Source organism: Larus michahellis, chromosome 4 (genome assembly GCF_964199755.1).
Source record: "Larus michahellis chromosome 4, bLarMic1.1, whole genome shotgun sequence".
In the NCBI taxonomy this organism is placed as follows: domain Eukaryota; kingdom Metazoa; phylum Chordata; class Aves; order Charadriiformes; family Laridae; genus Larus; species Larus michahellis.
The window spans coordinates 74,139,511-74,151,893 of record NC_133899.1 but is presented as its reverse complement, the minus strand read 5'-3'; the positions used below and the strand labels follow the sequence as shown (position 1 = coordinate 74,151,893).

The 12,383-nt window shown below is 46.6% G+C and overlaps 2 protein-coding genes and 1 non-coding gene across 3 annotated transcripts in view; all 3 read right to left on the bottom strand.

Moving 5' to 3' along the window:
* Positions 1 to 1,245, bottom strand: part of PNPLA2 (patatin like domain 2, triacylglycerol lipase) — a 28,735-nt gene extending 27,490 nt beyond the window's left edge. Inside the window, exon 1 of the mRNA XM_074585601.1 lies at positions 796 to 1,245. Within this exon, the coding sequence (XP_074441702.1) occupies positions 796 to 982 (187 nt within the window). The 5' untranslated portion in view covers positions 983 to 1,245. The remainder of the gene's footprint in view (positions 1 to 795) is intronic.
* Positions 1,246 to 6,879: 5,634 nt separating this feature from the next.
* RPLP2 (ribosomal protein lateral stalk subunit P2) lies at positions 6,880 to 12,283 on the bottom strand. The gene is made up of 5 exons (XM_074585600.1): positions 12,161 to 12,283; positions 11,473 to 11,596; positions 9,635 to 9,683; positions 7,419 to 7,517; positions 6,880 to 6,997 (listed from the first exon to the last, which is right to left on the bottom strand). Exons 2-5 carry the CDS (start codon positions 11,593 to 11,595, stop codon positions 6,921 to 6,923), a joined length of 348 nt encoding a protein of 115 aa, XP_074441701.1. The 5' UTR covers position 11,596; positions 12,161 to 12,283; the 3' UTR covers positions 6,880 to 6,920.
* LOC141743220 (small nucleolar RNA SNORA52) lies at positions 9,343 to 9,475 on the bottom strand. Its single transcript, XR_012586987.1, has one exon. It is a non-coding gene; the product is annotated as a small nucleolar RNA SNORA52 (small nucleolar RNA).
* Positions 12,284 to 12,383: the final 100 nt, after the last annotated feature.

Sequence of the window (12,383 nt, the reverse complement as noted above, 5' to 3'; positions counted from 1 at the left end):
ATATCTAGCTAAACTGGAGATCTAGCTCTTGCAGAGAAAATTCCCCAGTGCCCTACACCCCCGGGAATAACCCTTTTCCAGAAATAAAGATGCTAAGAAAGAATAAAGAGAGGTTTCCTAGTTACTCGGAGATGCTGTTCAACTCTAATCCATACATGCTGCTTGATGTCTCCATCTGCAGCTGCTTTGCCTCCTGTTCGCAGCCACATGGTGAGAGGTCGGCTCCTCTCCTCATCGACAGCCCCACCGGATCTACATTCAAGCCAGCCAAACCCAAGAACCAAGCCCTCACAAGCCCACGTTGCTGTGGTGGGGGTCAAAACCCTGTTCGTGACTTCCTACCATCAGGGGCCTTCTTGACGCGTGGTGCCGGTCCCCGCTGCGGACACCTGCTCTGTAGGGCACCGCCCTCCACCCCATGGGGGCCAGGCGCCCATTTTGGACGATGCTTCACCGCCTTACGGGGCTGAAGTGTCTCCGACACCCGCCTCTCCCCCCCCAGAGCCCAGCCTGAGGCGCGCAGCCACCGGCGAGGAATCAGGGCAAAGGAATACTGAGGTAAAGGCCTTAAAAACAAAGCGCCGCAGGCATTTAGGAAGGAGGAGGAGGAGGAAGGCGGAGCGCGATTTCCACCCCCACCCACTCCGACGCTGTTGTAATTAAAAAAAAAAAAAATTAGTAACAGCGAAGGGAAGACTCGAAGGAGCGCTCGGCTCCGGCAGCCGGCTGGCCTGGCCGTGACAGCGCCGGCACCTCAGGCCGGCCCCGAGGGCTCCGCTCCCGGCCCGCGCTTACCGAGACAGGCGCCGCTGACCAGCGCGGTGGCGGTGAGCGCCCCGGCTGAGGCGCCGTAGACCTTCCTGGCGTTGGCGACGAGAAAGGGGGCATGTTCCTGCAGGCAGCTGGCTACCCCGATGTGGTAGACCCCCAGGAAGCCGCAGCCGGCGAAGGAGATATTCCAGGTGGAGTCCAGGGGGAACATGGCCTCCGCGCCCCGCTGAAGGCGGCGGGGGCAGCTGAAGGGGAAGAAGCAGTCGCGACGGGGAGGGGAAGCTGCGGGGCTCCTCTCAGTTCACACCGCTCCTTGACGGGCGGGGACAAAGGACGAGAGCCGGGAGACACCGCTGCCGAATGAAGGAATCGGTATCACGGCGAGTTTTGCCGCTGGGTTGCCAGCAGCGGCCGCCGAGCTTATATGAGGCGGCCCGGCCCTCGGGCCCGCCCTCGGCCTGCGGAGGGGCCGAGCTGAGGGGAGGCGGCCGTGCCGCCTCCCCTCAGCTCGGCCCCTCCGCAGGCCCCGGCCTTGGGCGGGAACAGCCCGGCCCCTCCTTCCAACCCTTCCTCCGGTGAACCCCCTCTCTCAGCCCGGCGAGGCCGGTCCCCGCGGGAATTGCGGTTGTTCGCCGCCTGTTGAACCGGGGCAGCCGTACCGGCGCCTCCCTGAAGTGGCAGAGGGTAAGGCAGAAGAGGGAGGGGAGGAAGGAGAGGATTACGGCTTCTCGCAGGAGGCTGTCTTCCCCTCACAGAATGTGCTGTTTTTTGGAGGCCTCCGCTCCAAGTTCTTGGAGTTTCCTGCAAGCAATTGTTTATTTTTAGGGAGATGAGAGGAAGGGAAAAGCTTTCCTCTTTCATAAAAAGCTGAGGAGCTGAAGGGAGGTGATGCTCAGCACAGACACAGCGTAACAGCAAGGAGAGAGGCAACCCCTCTCTCTGCCTCTAAACTCACCAAAACACGCACAGTTGCTTATCTTTGCTAACTTCATCTTAAAAGTTTTCTCCACGTACCCCTAAGCTCACCAAAATGCTTACCTTTGGTCAGGACAACTGCAATTCTCAGTAGTGCTTCTGCACAAGCTCTTAGCGCAGGCAAGCCCATGGCATGTCAGCTCGCCACAGCAGCACTGGGTAAGAGGCCAGTGCTATTGGAAGAACAAAACAGGGTTCAGAGGCTGGAAACATCCCCTTGTCATAAACAATACAGACTGTAGCCATTCACACAATTAGATAAGCGTGAAAGCTTACAGGGACATCAAAAGGATCAGCATAGCAAGAGAAGCTTGCTCAACTCAAAGCAAGGAAGCAAGATCAGCCAGAGGGAGGTTTTGAGGGGGTACAAAACAAAATGTGTAAGTAGTTTTTTAATAGAATCAACATGGGGCAAAACAACTACCAAAGTTTAAAAAAAAATAAATGAAAAAGACTTAGTTCATCTTGGCATAAATCTATTTGCATTAGTTTTCTTATAACTGGTCTGGAGTTTCTCATTTGGGGCACCAATACCTGTCCTTAACAGCTCTCAGACTAAGCAAAGCTAGGCCTTCCTCCCCACAGGAATTTCACCAACTGTGCTGGTGGAGGTCATCCAAGTAGCCCCTCTCCTGTTCCTTCTACTCCAAATATGCTTTCAAAGGATACTAGGGAGTCTGGTGCCCTTCCCATAGAGGGGCCATCCAGGTTGTAAGAACAGCTGCCCACTGCCCCACAGTCAGCTGTCTGAAGCAACCAAATTCAGCAGGTAACCCTTGTATAAGTCCAATATTTGAGCTCAAGTCGGGTCTCATACTCCAGCCCCTACAGAGTGCTTTTTCATTAAATGTTTGTGCTTGCCTTCCATCAGACGAGCAGGAGTCCAGCCTTATCTTTCTCCCAGAGCCCACCACCTCACCTAGCTGTCAGGAAGTACCCTTGATACATATTAGCTCCATCCTGGAGCACTTAAAGAATTAACCCCACTTATCTCAAGTCCTCTGTTTATGCCCTATACCCACCCTTCTTTCTCTTCCTCTCATCCCTCTGCTTGCTTTTGTAATTTCCTTCCTCCCTTGCATTTGATGTGGTTACATAGCCCTTGTCAGTCCTCATCTCCTCCATCTGAAGAGGTGAGCATTGGCACACCTGAGCCTTGACCCTCTTAAAGGCCCTTAACACAAACACAATCATAGGGTTTTCATCCTGTGCTTCTGGTGACATGGAAAGGTATTTCCATGTAGCCAAACCCAAAGAAAACATTGTGTCTTGCAATTTCCAGAACAGGGATTGTGTTGCAGAAGAGCTAGTCAATGAGCTGTGACATTAGCGGAAATCTGTGGCAAAGCTGAATACTGAACCTTGTTTACAGATACCTCCCTAACACTTGTAACCACAAGAACAGCTTCTCAAGCTAACGCTGCTTCCTCTTTTTTCAGTATTTCACAAACCTTAAAGTTCCTACTATATCTGGAAAATAGAAATGACAATGCTAGGGTTAGTTTCACTTGATTTCTCAATAGCAATCTCATCCTGAGTTGTTTATATCGCTCTGCCTTGGCCCTCAAGGTTACCTATTTGAGGAGGTTAATGCTGCCCTATTGAAACTGGTTAATGAAATAAACCGTGTGACCAGTAATCCTTTGCAGAGTGCTGCCTAGGTACTGGCACTAGCAGGCCGGCAAACAACTGTGTTATTCTCAAAAATAAATTATCCCCCAACACTAATCTTTTTCTCCTCAATAAGAAAGTACTGCTGTAATCCTGGAATTGCTCATAATGCTGCGATAAACGAGGCCAGCAAAATTTTCATGCGTATCAAACTCCTATCAGAACACTGCAAGTTCACTCATGCCCTTACACGTTGCAATGCCACTGAGACAGATTCTCATGCAATCTGTCTTTGTTGCGTTTGTTTTCTAGTCTAATGAATGGTGAGTAGTTAGTACTTATGAGATAATAATGTACCAGTAAACAGCCTCTGTTTGTTTTTTCAAGTAAGACCTTGGTTTTTGGTGGCCAATGGGAATTAATTTTAAAGGGAAGCTGAGAGGCAGTCTGTTATACTGTTATCTTCAGCATGTTACTTTAGTATTGTTGCGTGTAGTCAGCAGGACTGGGGTACTGGTTGTGAAGCCCAGTCCGAGTATTGTTAACGTCACTGGAAAGCCTGACTTTGATGTCTTTTTCTTACCTGTGATCTTCGCGTATATCGGACAATTCCATGACAAACACTTGGGTCTTATTTCATAGGAGCATCTCCTCAGGCAACGGAGCAGTCCCCTTGTCATGCTCTCTTGGGACTGAATTTTCCTTCCAGGAAAGCTGCTACAGATATCTCTGCCCTACGTAAGTCAAACCTACTGAGTTCAGCAGGGCTGCTGGCATGTAGCAGCTTGCAAAACTGGGCCTTAGTAGTAAGAGTGAAACCAGTTAATTTGACAGTGGCCCCAGGGAGCCATTGCTTATTACTTTCCAGTAGTGTCCAAGATGTTCTCCCCGCTTTCCAAGTAGTGAAGATGTCATGTCACTCTCCCTGACCCATGGTGTTTGTAAGGAACGATTTTCAGTCAGAGCTGATTTGAGATGGCACAGCATTTGTGTCCCAGTGAGGAGAGCTCACATGTTTCAACGTCAGGCCTATGACTAAATCACTCTCCCCTACTGTCAATTTAGTAATGATCAGTTACCACTGTAATCCCTAGGCACAAAGACATCCTTTCCTTTCCCTTCAATGCCTTTGAGCCTTTCTTTATAAAGTCAGGAAAGATCTGTTCTAGCTAAAATTGATTCTGCAAGGGGACAGACTAGGCCACCACCCCAAGTGTTTGCAGGCACTGGTTTTCTCGGAGAGCGTCACGGAATACAATGCATCCACACCACCGCTACCCTTGCCTTTCAAAATTACTGCTAAGTCTGAAAAGGCATCAGTGACACTTCAAAATTCAGAACAGTGTCCACAGAGCAGGAGCAGGGAGACCAATTCCTGAAGCTGAAGCCCACTGAGATCAGCAAAAAGTGGTGAAGTCCATCCAGAGCACCAAACACGTCTGCAATTTCCGGGCACATCACTGCTCATATACAGGCTTCATAAACAGTTACAGGGGAAGAAAGCTTAAAATGCTTTGATTTTGCATTCGGAAGAAATGTTCACCGTGCAGAGTTTTTAGGAAATTTTGTAAAATATGTTTTTGAAATCTTGGACTAGACCTGTCCCCTGACCTTCACAAGGAGGGTCATTACATAAAATACATTGTCTCCCTGTGCCAGTGTAACGAATGCTGTACTTTCAGTGCTTTCTCCGAGAGCTCCCCACCAAAGTTTCTTCTCTAAACGGTTTACCAAATGAGCTGTCCTTCTCTCTCAAAGTAGATTGAGTGACAAGTTTTCATCAAAATGATGCACTTTCAGGAAGGAATTTAAAGGTGGTAAGAGGACACCCAGCACAGGACCAGGTCCATAACTCAAGGTTTAACAGGTCATAGGGAGAAGAAAGAAGTTAGTCCAGATGTAGCTGTAGTCCCCCCTCATCACAGTAGCCAGCAGCTGGCACCACAGGTTTCAATCTCACCCCACAAGCCTGGGCACAGCAAACCTCTTGGAATAGCTCAGTGCCACTAAAACAAATTCCTGTGGGCATGGAAACACCCTGCTGAGTGGTGCGACAGGGCAGTTCCTTCCTGTGAAAACATTGACTTTGCTCTTGCAGCAGCTCAGCAGGGCAACATTGCAGGGTGTGGGGGAGTTACCTCTCAGTAAAACCAGATCCAAGAACAGTCTTTTTCAGTGATCTGACGTGGAGAAATCAGCAAGAAATGCAGATATACCTACACCCCTTCCAGTGCCAAACCACAGTCATCACAAGTCTGACAGAGAATGAGTGAACATGAGCAGTTTTCAGTCCTACCACCCATGCGAGGACTTAAGAGACAAAGCAGATGAAAGGTACTGGCACTGTTACCTCCTGTAACTCTTTTCTTGCAGCAGGCACAGAAGGGCAGCTTGAATCATGGCCATTTTGAGTCTGAGGATCTTTCCACTGCTCTCTCCCTTGGCTGCTGTGAAGTAATGGGCGCTTTCTCTCAGTACACCACAGGGAGATAAAATAGTTTTTCCTACTTGGATTTCACCCATCTTTCCTCAGAAGTACTTGCCATGCTTTGTTCAATGACTCATAACCAACATAGCCCTATCAACTAGTGTTTTTTTTTTTCTCCAAAACAACTATGTTAGAAAAGCTTCATGGTATAGACTGCTCCACGACAGCTCTTTTTGACACAACCTGTGGAGACCTGGCATGGGAAGATCATCACATGTGCTACTCGTACTCTACCTACTTACAGTGGCAGCCAAAGACCTAGTAGTCAGGGTAAGTTGCCTGCCCGAACTGTATCCTGGAAGATACTTTATAAAAGCAAAATTTACTGTCCTCCCAAGCTGATGCGTTCTTCTGGGCACAGCAGAGATCAGTTTGTTTTTCAAAAATACCATTCTCCTCATAAATAGTTCCCTTCTGTTCAGATCAAGGTGCTTCACAGCCTGGTATTTCAGATACCCCCAGAACAACTATTCAGTATGAAAAGCACCTTTGCATTGATCTCTGTCTCATCAAGAGCAGGATGCGTTGGTTTGTTTTTTTTGTTACAGTTTCTATGTGAAGCATAAGGATATAACATGAAATCCAAGCATAGTGAAGCATTTTATTGGTGATGTCCCTAGATCTTGGGAACCCGACAGAGCAATGAAATTGGTGCTTTTAGATATTTACAAAAGCTAATTCCTATAATTAGGTCTGAAATGTTTCTGGACTAATTCAGACCTGCTGTCCATTGAGTTTCACGTGTTTTGGAATGGATTAAACAGATCCTGGAAAATAAAATACTTTTATTGATGAATAGACAGGGAGTCTTTCCTGCATAACTGGGATAGCAAAATAGCGTGGAGAAGGTGAAATTGAGTTAACATCAGGTAGATTCAGCTTACACATGCTGCTTAAGAAACAGGAGTGTCATAAAATTCACATACCTGTTTCAAAGAGACAAAAATCAAAGCTTTGTCAGAGCTATATTAAGAACAGCTGTCTGAATCCCACAGCACTTGTACGGTTGTAGTAATAAACTCAAAAAAACCCCATTTAAAACAAAGAATTTTAATAATTTCTCTAAAACAAATAATTAATCAAATAGGCCGAATCCCATGTCATCGTCAGATTCTTCAGATTCCTCCTTCTTCTCTTCTTTCTTCTCCTCAGCTGAAAGAAAGAAAAGACCAAGCCAATGGTCAGTATTTACATTTTTTGCACCACAGATTTTCAAGGTACATGTTTTGGTGTTCTCAGCTTCTGTATTTTGGTATTTCAAGCTCCAAGGTTCACCTCATTCCCTCTCAGTAGCCACATATAAACACCAAGGGGACACAGACACTATTACTGAAGGGACGTACTTTAGACAGTGAAGTCGGTCTGATTCTTGGTTCTAAGCCAGACCAATCTTAAGGTGGATAAGAGAAAATGCTTGTGACAGCCCAAGGGAAAAGTAACTGTTCAGGTTTACACTTCAATCACAGAGTGAACTACCAAAATGGAAAAGCCTTGAAATTTCAACTCGACTTTTAAGATTTTAACAGAGCAAAACAGAGCTGCCCTGTAACAACACCTCTCTGCCCATACTCACCGGCAGCAGGGGCAGCAGCTGCAGCAGGAGCAGCAGAGCCCCCTCCAGCAGAGACTGCCACAGCTCCCCCAACCGGCATGCTGGCAAGTTTTCCATTACCTGAGTGGGACAGAAGAGTTATTTAAATGCTCATTGCAAGCACAGAGGTAAGGTGAAAAGGAAGAGAAATCAGAGTGCAGAAAACACAGATACATGTCTCATGGACTGAACCTGTCACTATTAGCTGAAAGGAACAAGAGGCTGCATCCACAATAAGAAAGTATAAACTATGTTGTGAAAAAAACCTTCAGAGTTTAAGACTCAAAGACTTTTCCCCCCAAAAAAGCACATTATTAGTAAGTTCTCTTCTATAGACAAAGTCCCCTATTTTTTTTCCCCCACAAACCTTTCATATAAAAATATGGCAAAACACATCCAATTTCACATGTACAGAAAAATTGTATGTCTTCTGAATACAGCATAATAGCCCAAAAATCATTAATTTCAATATGCCTCAAAAATAATGCACTGGCTTCCCCCCTTCCTGCCCATCCTGTCCTGGTTTCAACTGCGATAGAATTTCTTTCTAGTAGCTAGTCTGTTTATTATTTAGTGTGAGAATAATGTTGCTAACACATATTGTTTTAGTTGGTGCTCAGTGATGTTTACCATAGATGTCATGCTCAGTATATAAATGGGGGTTAGGCACAGAGCAGGAATCCGTGATGGCTGCTCAGGACAGGCTGGGGAACTGATCATCAGGTGGTAAGAGCAACTGGTGTTGTATCACTTTATTTTGTACATTCTTTTTCCATTACTATTATTATTGTTATTTTCCTTTTTCATTATTGTTCCATTAAACTGTCTTTATCTCAACGCGTGAGCGTTTTCTTCCCCCTCCTTTTCTTCCTACCATACTGGTTGCGGGGAATGGGGAGACAGTAAGCGAGTGGCTGCGTGGTCCTAGTTGCTGGCTGGGGTTGAACCATGACAACGCCCCTTTTTTTTAACAGGATAGAGAACTGTGAGGGCATGACTGGATCACACTTACAGGAGAGAAAGGGGGAAAGATGTATTTATGGCAAAGAGTACAGTATTTTAAACAAGTTCTCCAGCACTCTGTGAACCCTATTGCATCTCCTTTGAGATCAGTAAACTGATTTCTGATTTATGCCTGTCTTTGGCAAGCTAGTTAGTTCTCTGGCATCTGCCCTTCACATACCAAGGCTCCCTTGGCATTCAGAGGTTGCATACAAAATATGTTTGCCTGTATTCCAATTTCTGGGAATCAGTTTCTAAATAATCCCCTGTTACTTCAAGCTCTAATAAACTAGCTAAGTAAACAAACATGTTTCATATGCATGTCAGTATGTTCTAGGAAAGAATTTATTTAAAGTATTACAGTATTATAGGTGTGTTGTAAGCACACGCATAATGGCTCTCTTAGGTCTTCAGACCACATGGACAGAAATGTCCAGTTACTGCTTGTAACAGCAAGGGCAAGCAAAGCCCTGGCAACCTTTAAGCAAATATATGCCTAAAAGTTCCCTTGTGCCTATGCACAAAAAAACAGACACTAATTAATCAGGAACCTTTGCGCTACACCTCAGCTCTACTTTATTTCAGCCCTATGACCCAGTCAATTAATGTTAAAAGTTCCAGCTTTGGTAAAATCACAAGCTTCTATAGAAGCCAGCACTCAAGAGTCCTATCTTAGAGAAAAGGAAATGCCAGACTTGGGGAAGCTCAAAAAGAGATGTGTATGTACTGGAGAGGTTTGCATTAACAGCAGAAGGTGTAACTGTACCCTTAATGTGAACTGACACTTATTCACATTTAACAGTCTGTTCTTCCTGTTTTACATAATTGGTGCATAGAAGTGGGTAAACGCAAAGAAAAAGTCCCCCAGAGAACTCAGAAGGACAGCTAATTCTTTCTGCAATCAACATGTCCAGAAAACTATGTAACGAGCAGACTACCAGTAAGCTCATACATGCACAAGTTTTCCAGCTTAATGTGGTCCACAAGCGAAACCCAGCAGGTACTGGCACCGACCTGCAGGGAATTAGAATGGACCTGGATTTCAGTCATTTCAGCTGAGATCCAGCATGGAAGTCCTCAACCACAAAGCTAAACTGATGAATAATCAGGGAGTTGGCAGCAATTCTACGCTCTCGGGTCTAAGTTACCAAAGTAGTAGAGGCAATTACCTGTGACACTTAAGAGATGGTACTTACCCTGAGCAATGACATCCTCGATGTTTTTTCCATTCAGCTCACTAATAACCTGTGTAAATTAAGTTTAGAATGTTAATAGTTTCAAAACAGCATGAGTATAAGCTATGTTTAAACCAGTACTGATTAATCATCGTGTGCAATGCCTCCATCCTGGTGCTTATACAGCCCCAACGTTCCTTATTTCTCAGTGGAAGGAACAGTACACTGAAATGAAAACTCCAGCTAAGCCTTTCATACTTTTCTGTGAAAGCTTTTTCATGAAATCTGTTACAATAAATTCATAATGAATCCAAGGACCTTGCAGAAAGAATACACAAAAGTTGTGGAGCCAATTAGGAAATCCCACTAATGGCCTGTTAGTCACTGAGGGACTGTTAACGTATCTTGCTTAATACCCACTGGGAGGCTCTGAAGCACCGGGCCCTAGACCAAAAACCACAGAGCCCTGTTCCCAGCGTTACCAAATGTTATAGCCGAGCTGGCCATTGTACCCTTGCACGGGAACAGAGAGTCCCAACTTCAATTTTACCACCATTGGTGTACAACCAGGGATGAGGAAAGCAAAATACAAACCCAGAAATTGGTAATGCAAGCAAGCACTTTAAAAAAAAAAAAAAGAAGACCACAAACCTTACTGGTGAGTCCCTCTACCAGGAGTGAGTGCTGAGCACTGCAGAGTCACCCAAGCCCGAGGACTATAACCAAGAGTTTTTCAACAGGCAACTCCTGCTTACACAGAGCGTGCGATCTGTGAAATGCAGTGCCTGTGTGCTTGCTTCATCCAGAAGGAAGGTGTTTTTAAAAGACTTCACCAGATTTACACTGGCTTAAGATACAGCCAATAGAAGGGGATTAATTAATCACAACCAAAACAAATTCCAGAGAAGCTTTCTGGATATTGGAGGATCAAAGAAAACAACTAATCTATAAAAGTATTAAACAAATGTAAACAAGCCAAAGCCAAAAAACCTGGTGTTTAAACAGGAGTACAAGTTCAATCCAACATCCCAAACTGTAAAAAGGATGCTGTCACCTCAGTCAACACATCGTTTGGTTGGGCCAATGGTAAAACACTGTCTCCAACTGGGAAAGTAGCTTGTTTTTTCTTCCACCTCTCTAGAAACACTCCACATACAAGTATGGGCCAGGTGATAAGACCATATTCAGTTCTTTATTTCCATGGCCATTTAAGTCCACAAGACTGAAAGTCTATTATATCACAAGAAACACTCTAATTAAGATATTATCTTCTTAAAAAGCTTGTTTTTCAACACAACCATTTCAGCATTAATTTCCAAAATCTTCCAACATATTGTTACCGAATACTTTTAACGTCCATGTTGTAATTTGCCTATGTTTCTTGGTGAAGGCACAAATGCTTCTTTACTGTACACTAAATAAGAATTTATTATTGAATATCAGGCCTTCAAAAGGGTTAGCTTTGAATCAGTACTGACCAAAAGCCAAAATTAAACATGAACTGCAAACTATACATTGTGTCAGAACAGAACTTGTTTTCAATACATACTTATCTGTAGCCACCATCCCATTTAAAATTATTAGATCGAACGGCCGGAAGTCAGCAACAACTGACAGAGATCTTTGCAGAGGACAGGTGTTAAATAGGAAAGCAAGACTTCTACAAAAACGTCATAAAAATAGTTCTGATTAGTTAAGCAGTGTTTCAGAAATCACATATGTAATGATCATCAAACACCTAAACAAAATAAGACTAGATAAACAGCCTGGCAACTAAAGAAACACTGAAGCCAAAGGAACAGCTCCAATGCCTGACGCTCATAGGGACAGGACCATCTGGAATTAAGAGGCAATGCCACCTTGTTCATCCGTTCATCATCAGTCTCAATGCCAACACTGTCGAGGATCTTTTTCAAGTCCTTTGAAGTAGGAGACTCATTGCCACCGAGGACTGCTAGAAGATAAGCTGCAACGTAACGCATCCTGCAAAACAAGAGAACGGGGCCTTCAGGGCGGATGATCACTACACACTCGGAGAAAGTTTATTTTTTCACCGGGGGAAGCAAACCTCACCCTCCCGGCTACAACTGTTTAAATCTACTATCAGATGAAAGCCCAGGACAGGCGAGGCCGCGTACCGGTCTCCCGCCAGCACAGGGCCCCGCACAAAGCAGCCCGTGAAACACCGCGGAGCCGCAGCTGCTCCCGCCCCGCGCCGGCTCCGGGGCGCTGCCGCCCGAAGGCCCCAGCAGCCGGCCCGGCCTAACCCTGCCGGCACCCCACACTTCCCCCGAAAGAAAGCGCCACCGCAGCCTCCGTAACACCTCTTTGCCCCTCGGACGGCATCCCCACCCCGGCTGCCCGCGGCGTTCGCCTCAGCCCGCCCCGTCCTTCCAACAGGCCCAGGCCGGGAGAGCACATGGCCGCCATTTCCCCGCACCGTCCCGCCCGCAGTGGTCTCGCCCAAGCCCCACGGCCGGCCGCGGGCAGGGGCGGGAGCGCCCATTCCCGCGGGGGAGGAGGGGGAAGCGGCCGCCGCGCGCTTACTTGGGACGCGGCGGCGGCGCGGGAGACAGGCCTGGGACGTGCGCTCGCGATGGCAGCCCGGCGGCGAAAGGGAAGGGGCGGTGCCTCGGCCACGCCTTCTTCCCGTGACCCCTCAACAACGCGCGCTGCTATTGGGCTAGGCGGGCAGAGAGCGGGCAGGCCAATGGGGAGCCGCGGGCCTTGCTGCCGCACTGAGGGCTGCCGCGCAGACGAGGGCGCATGC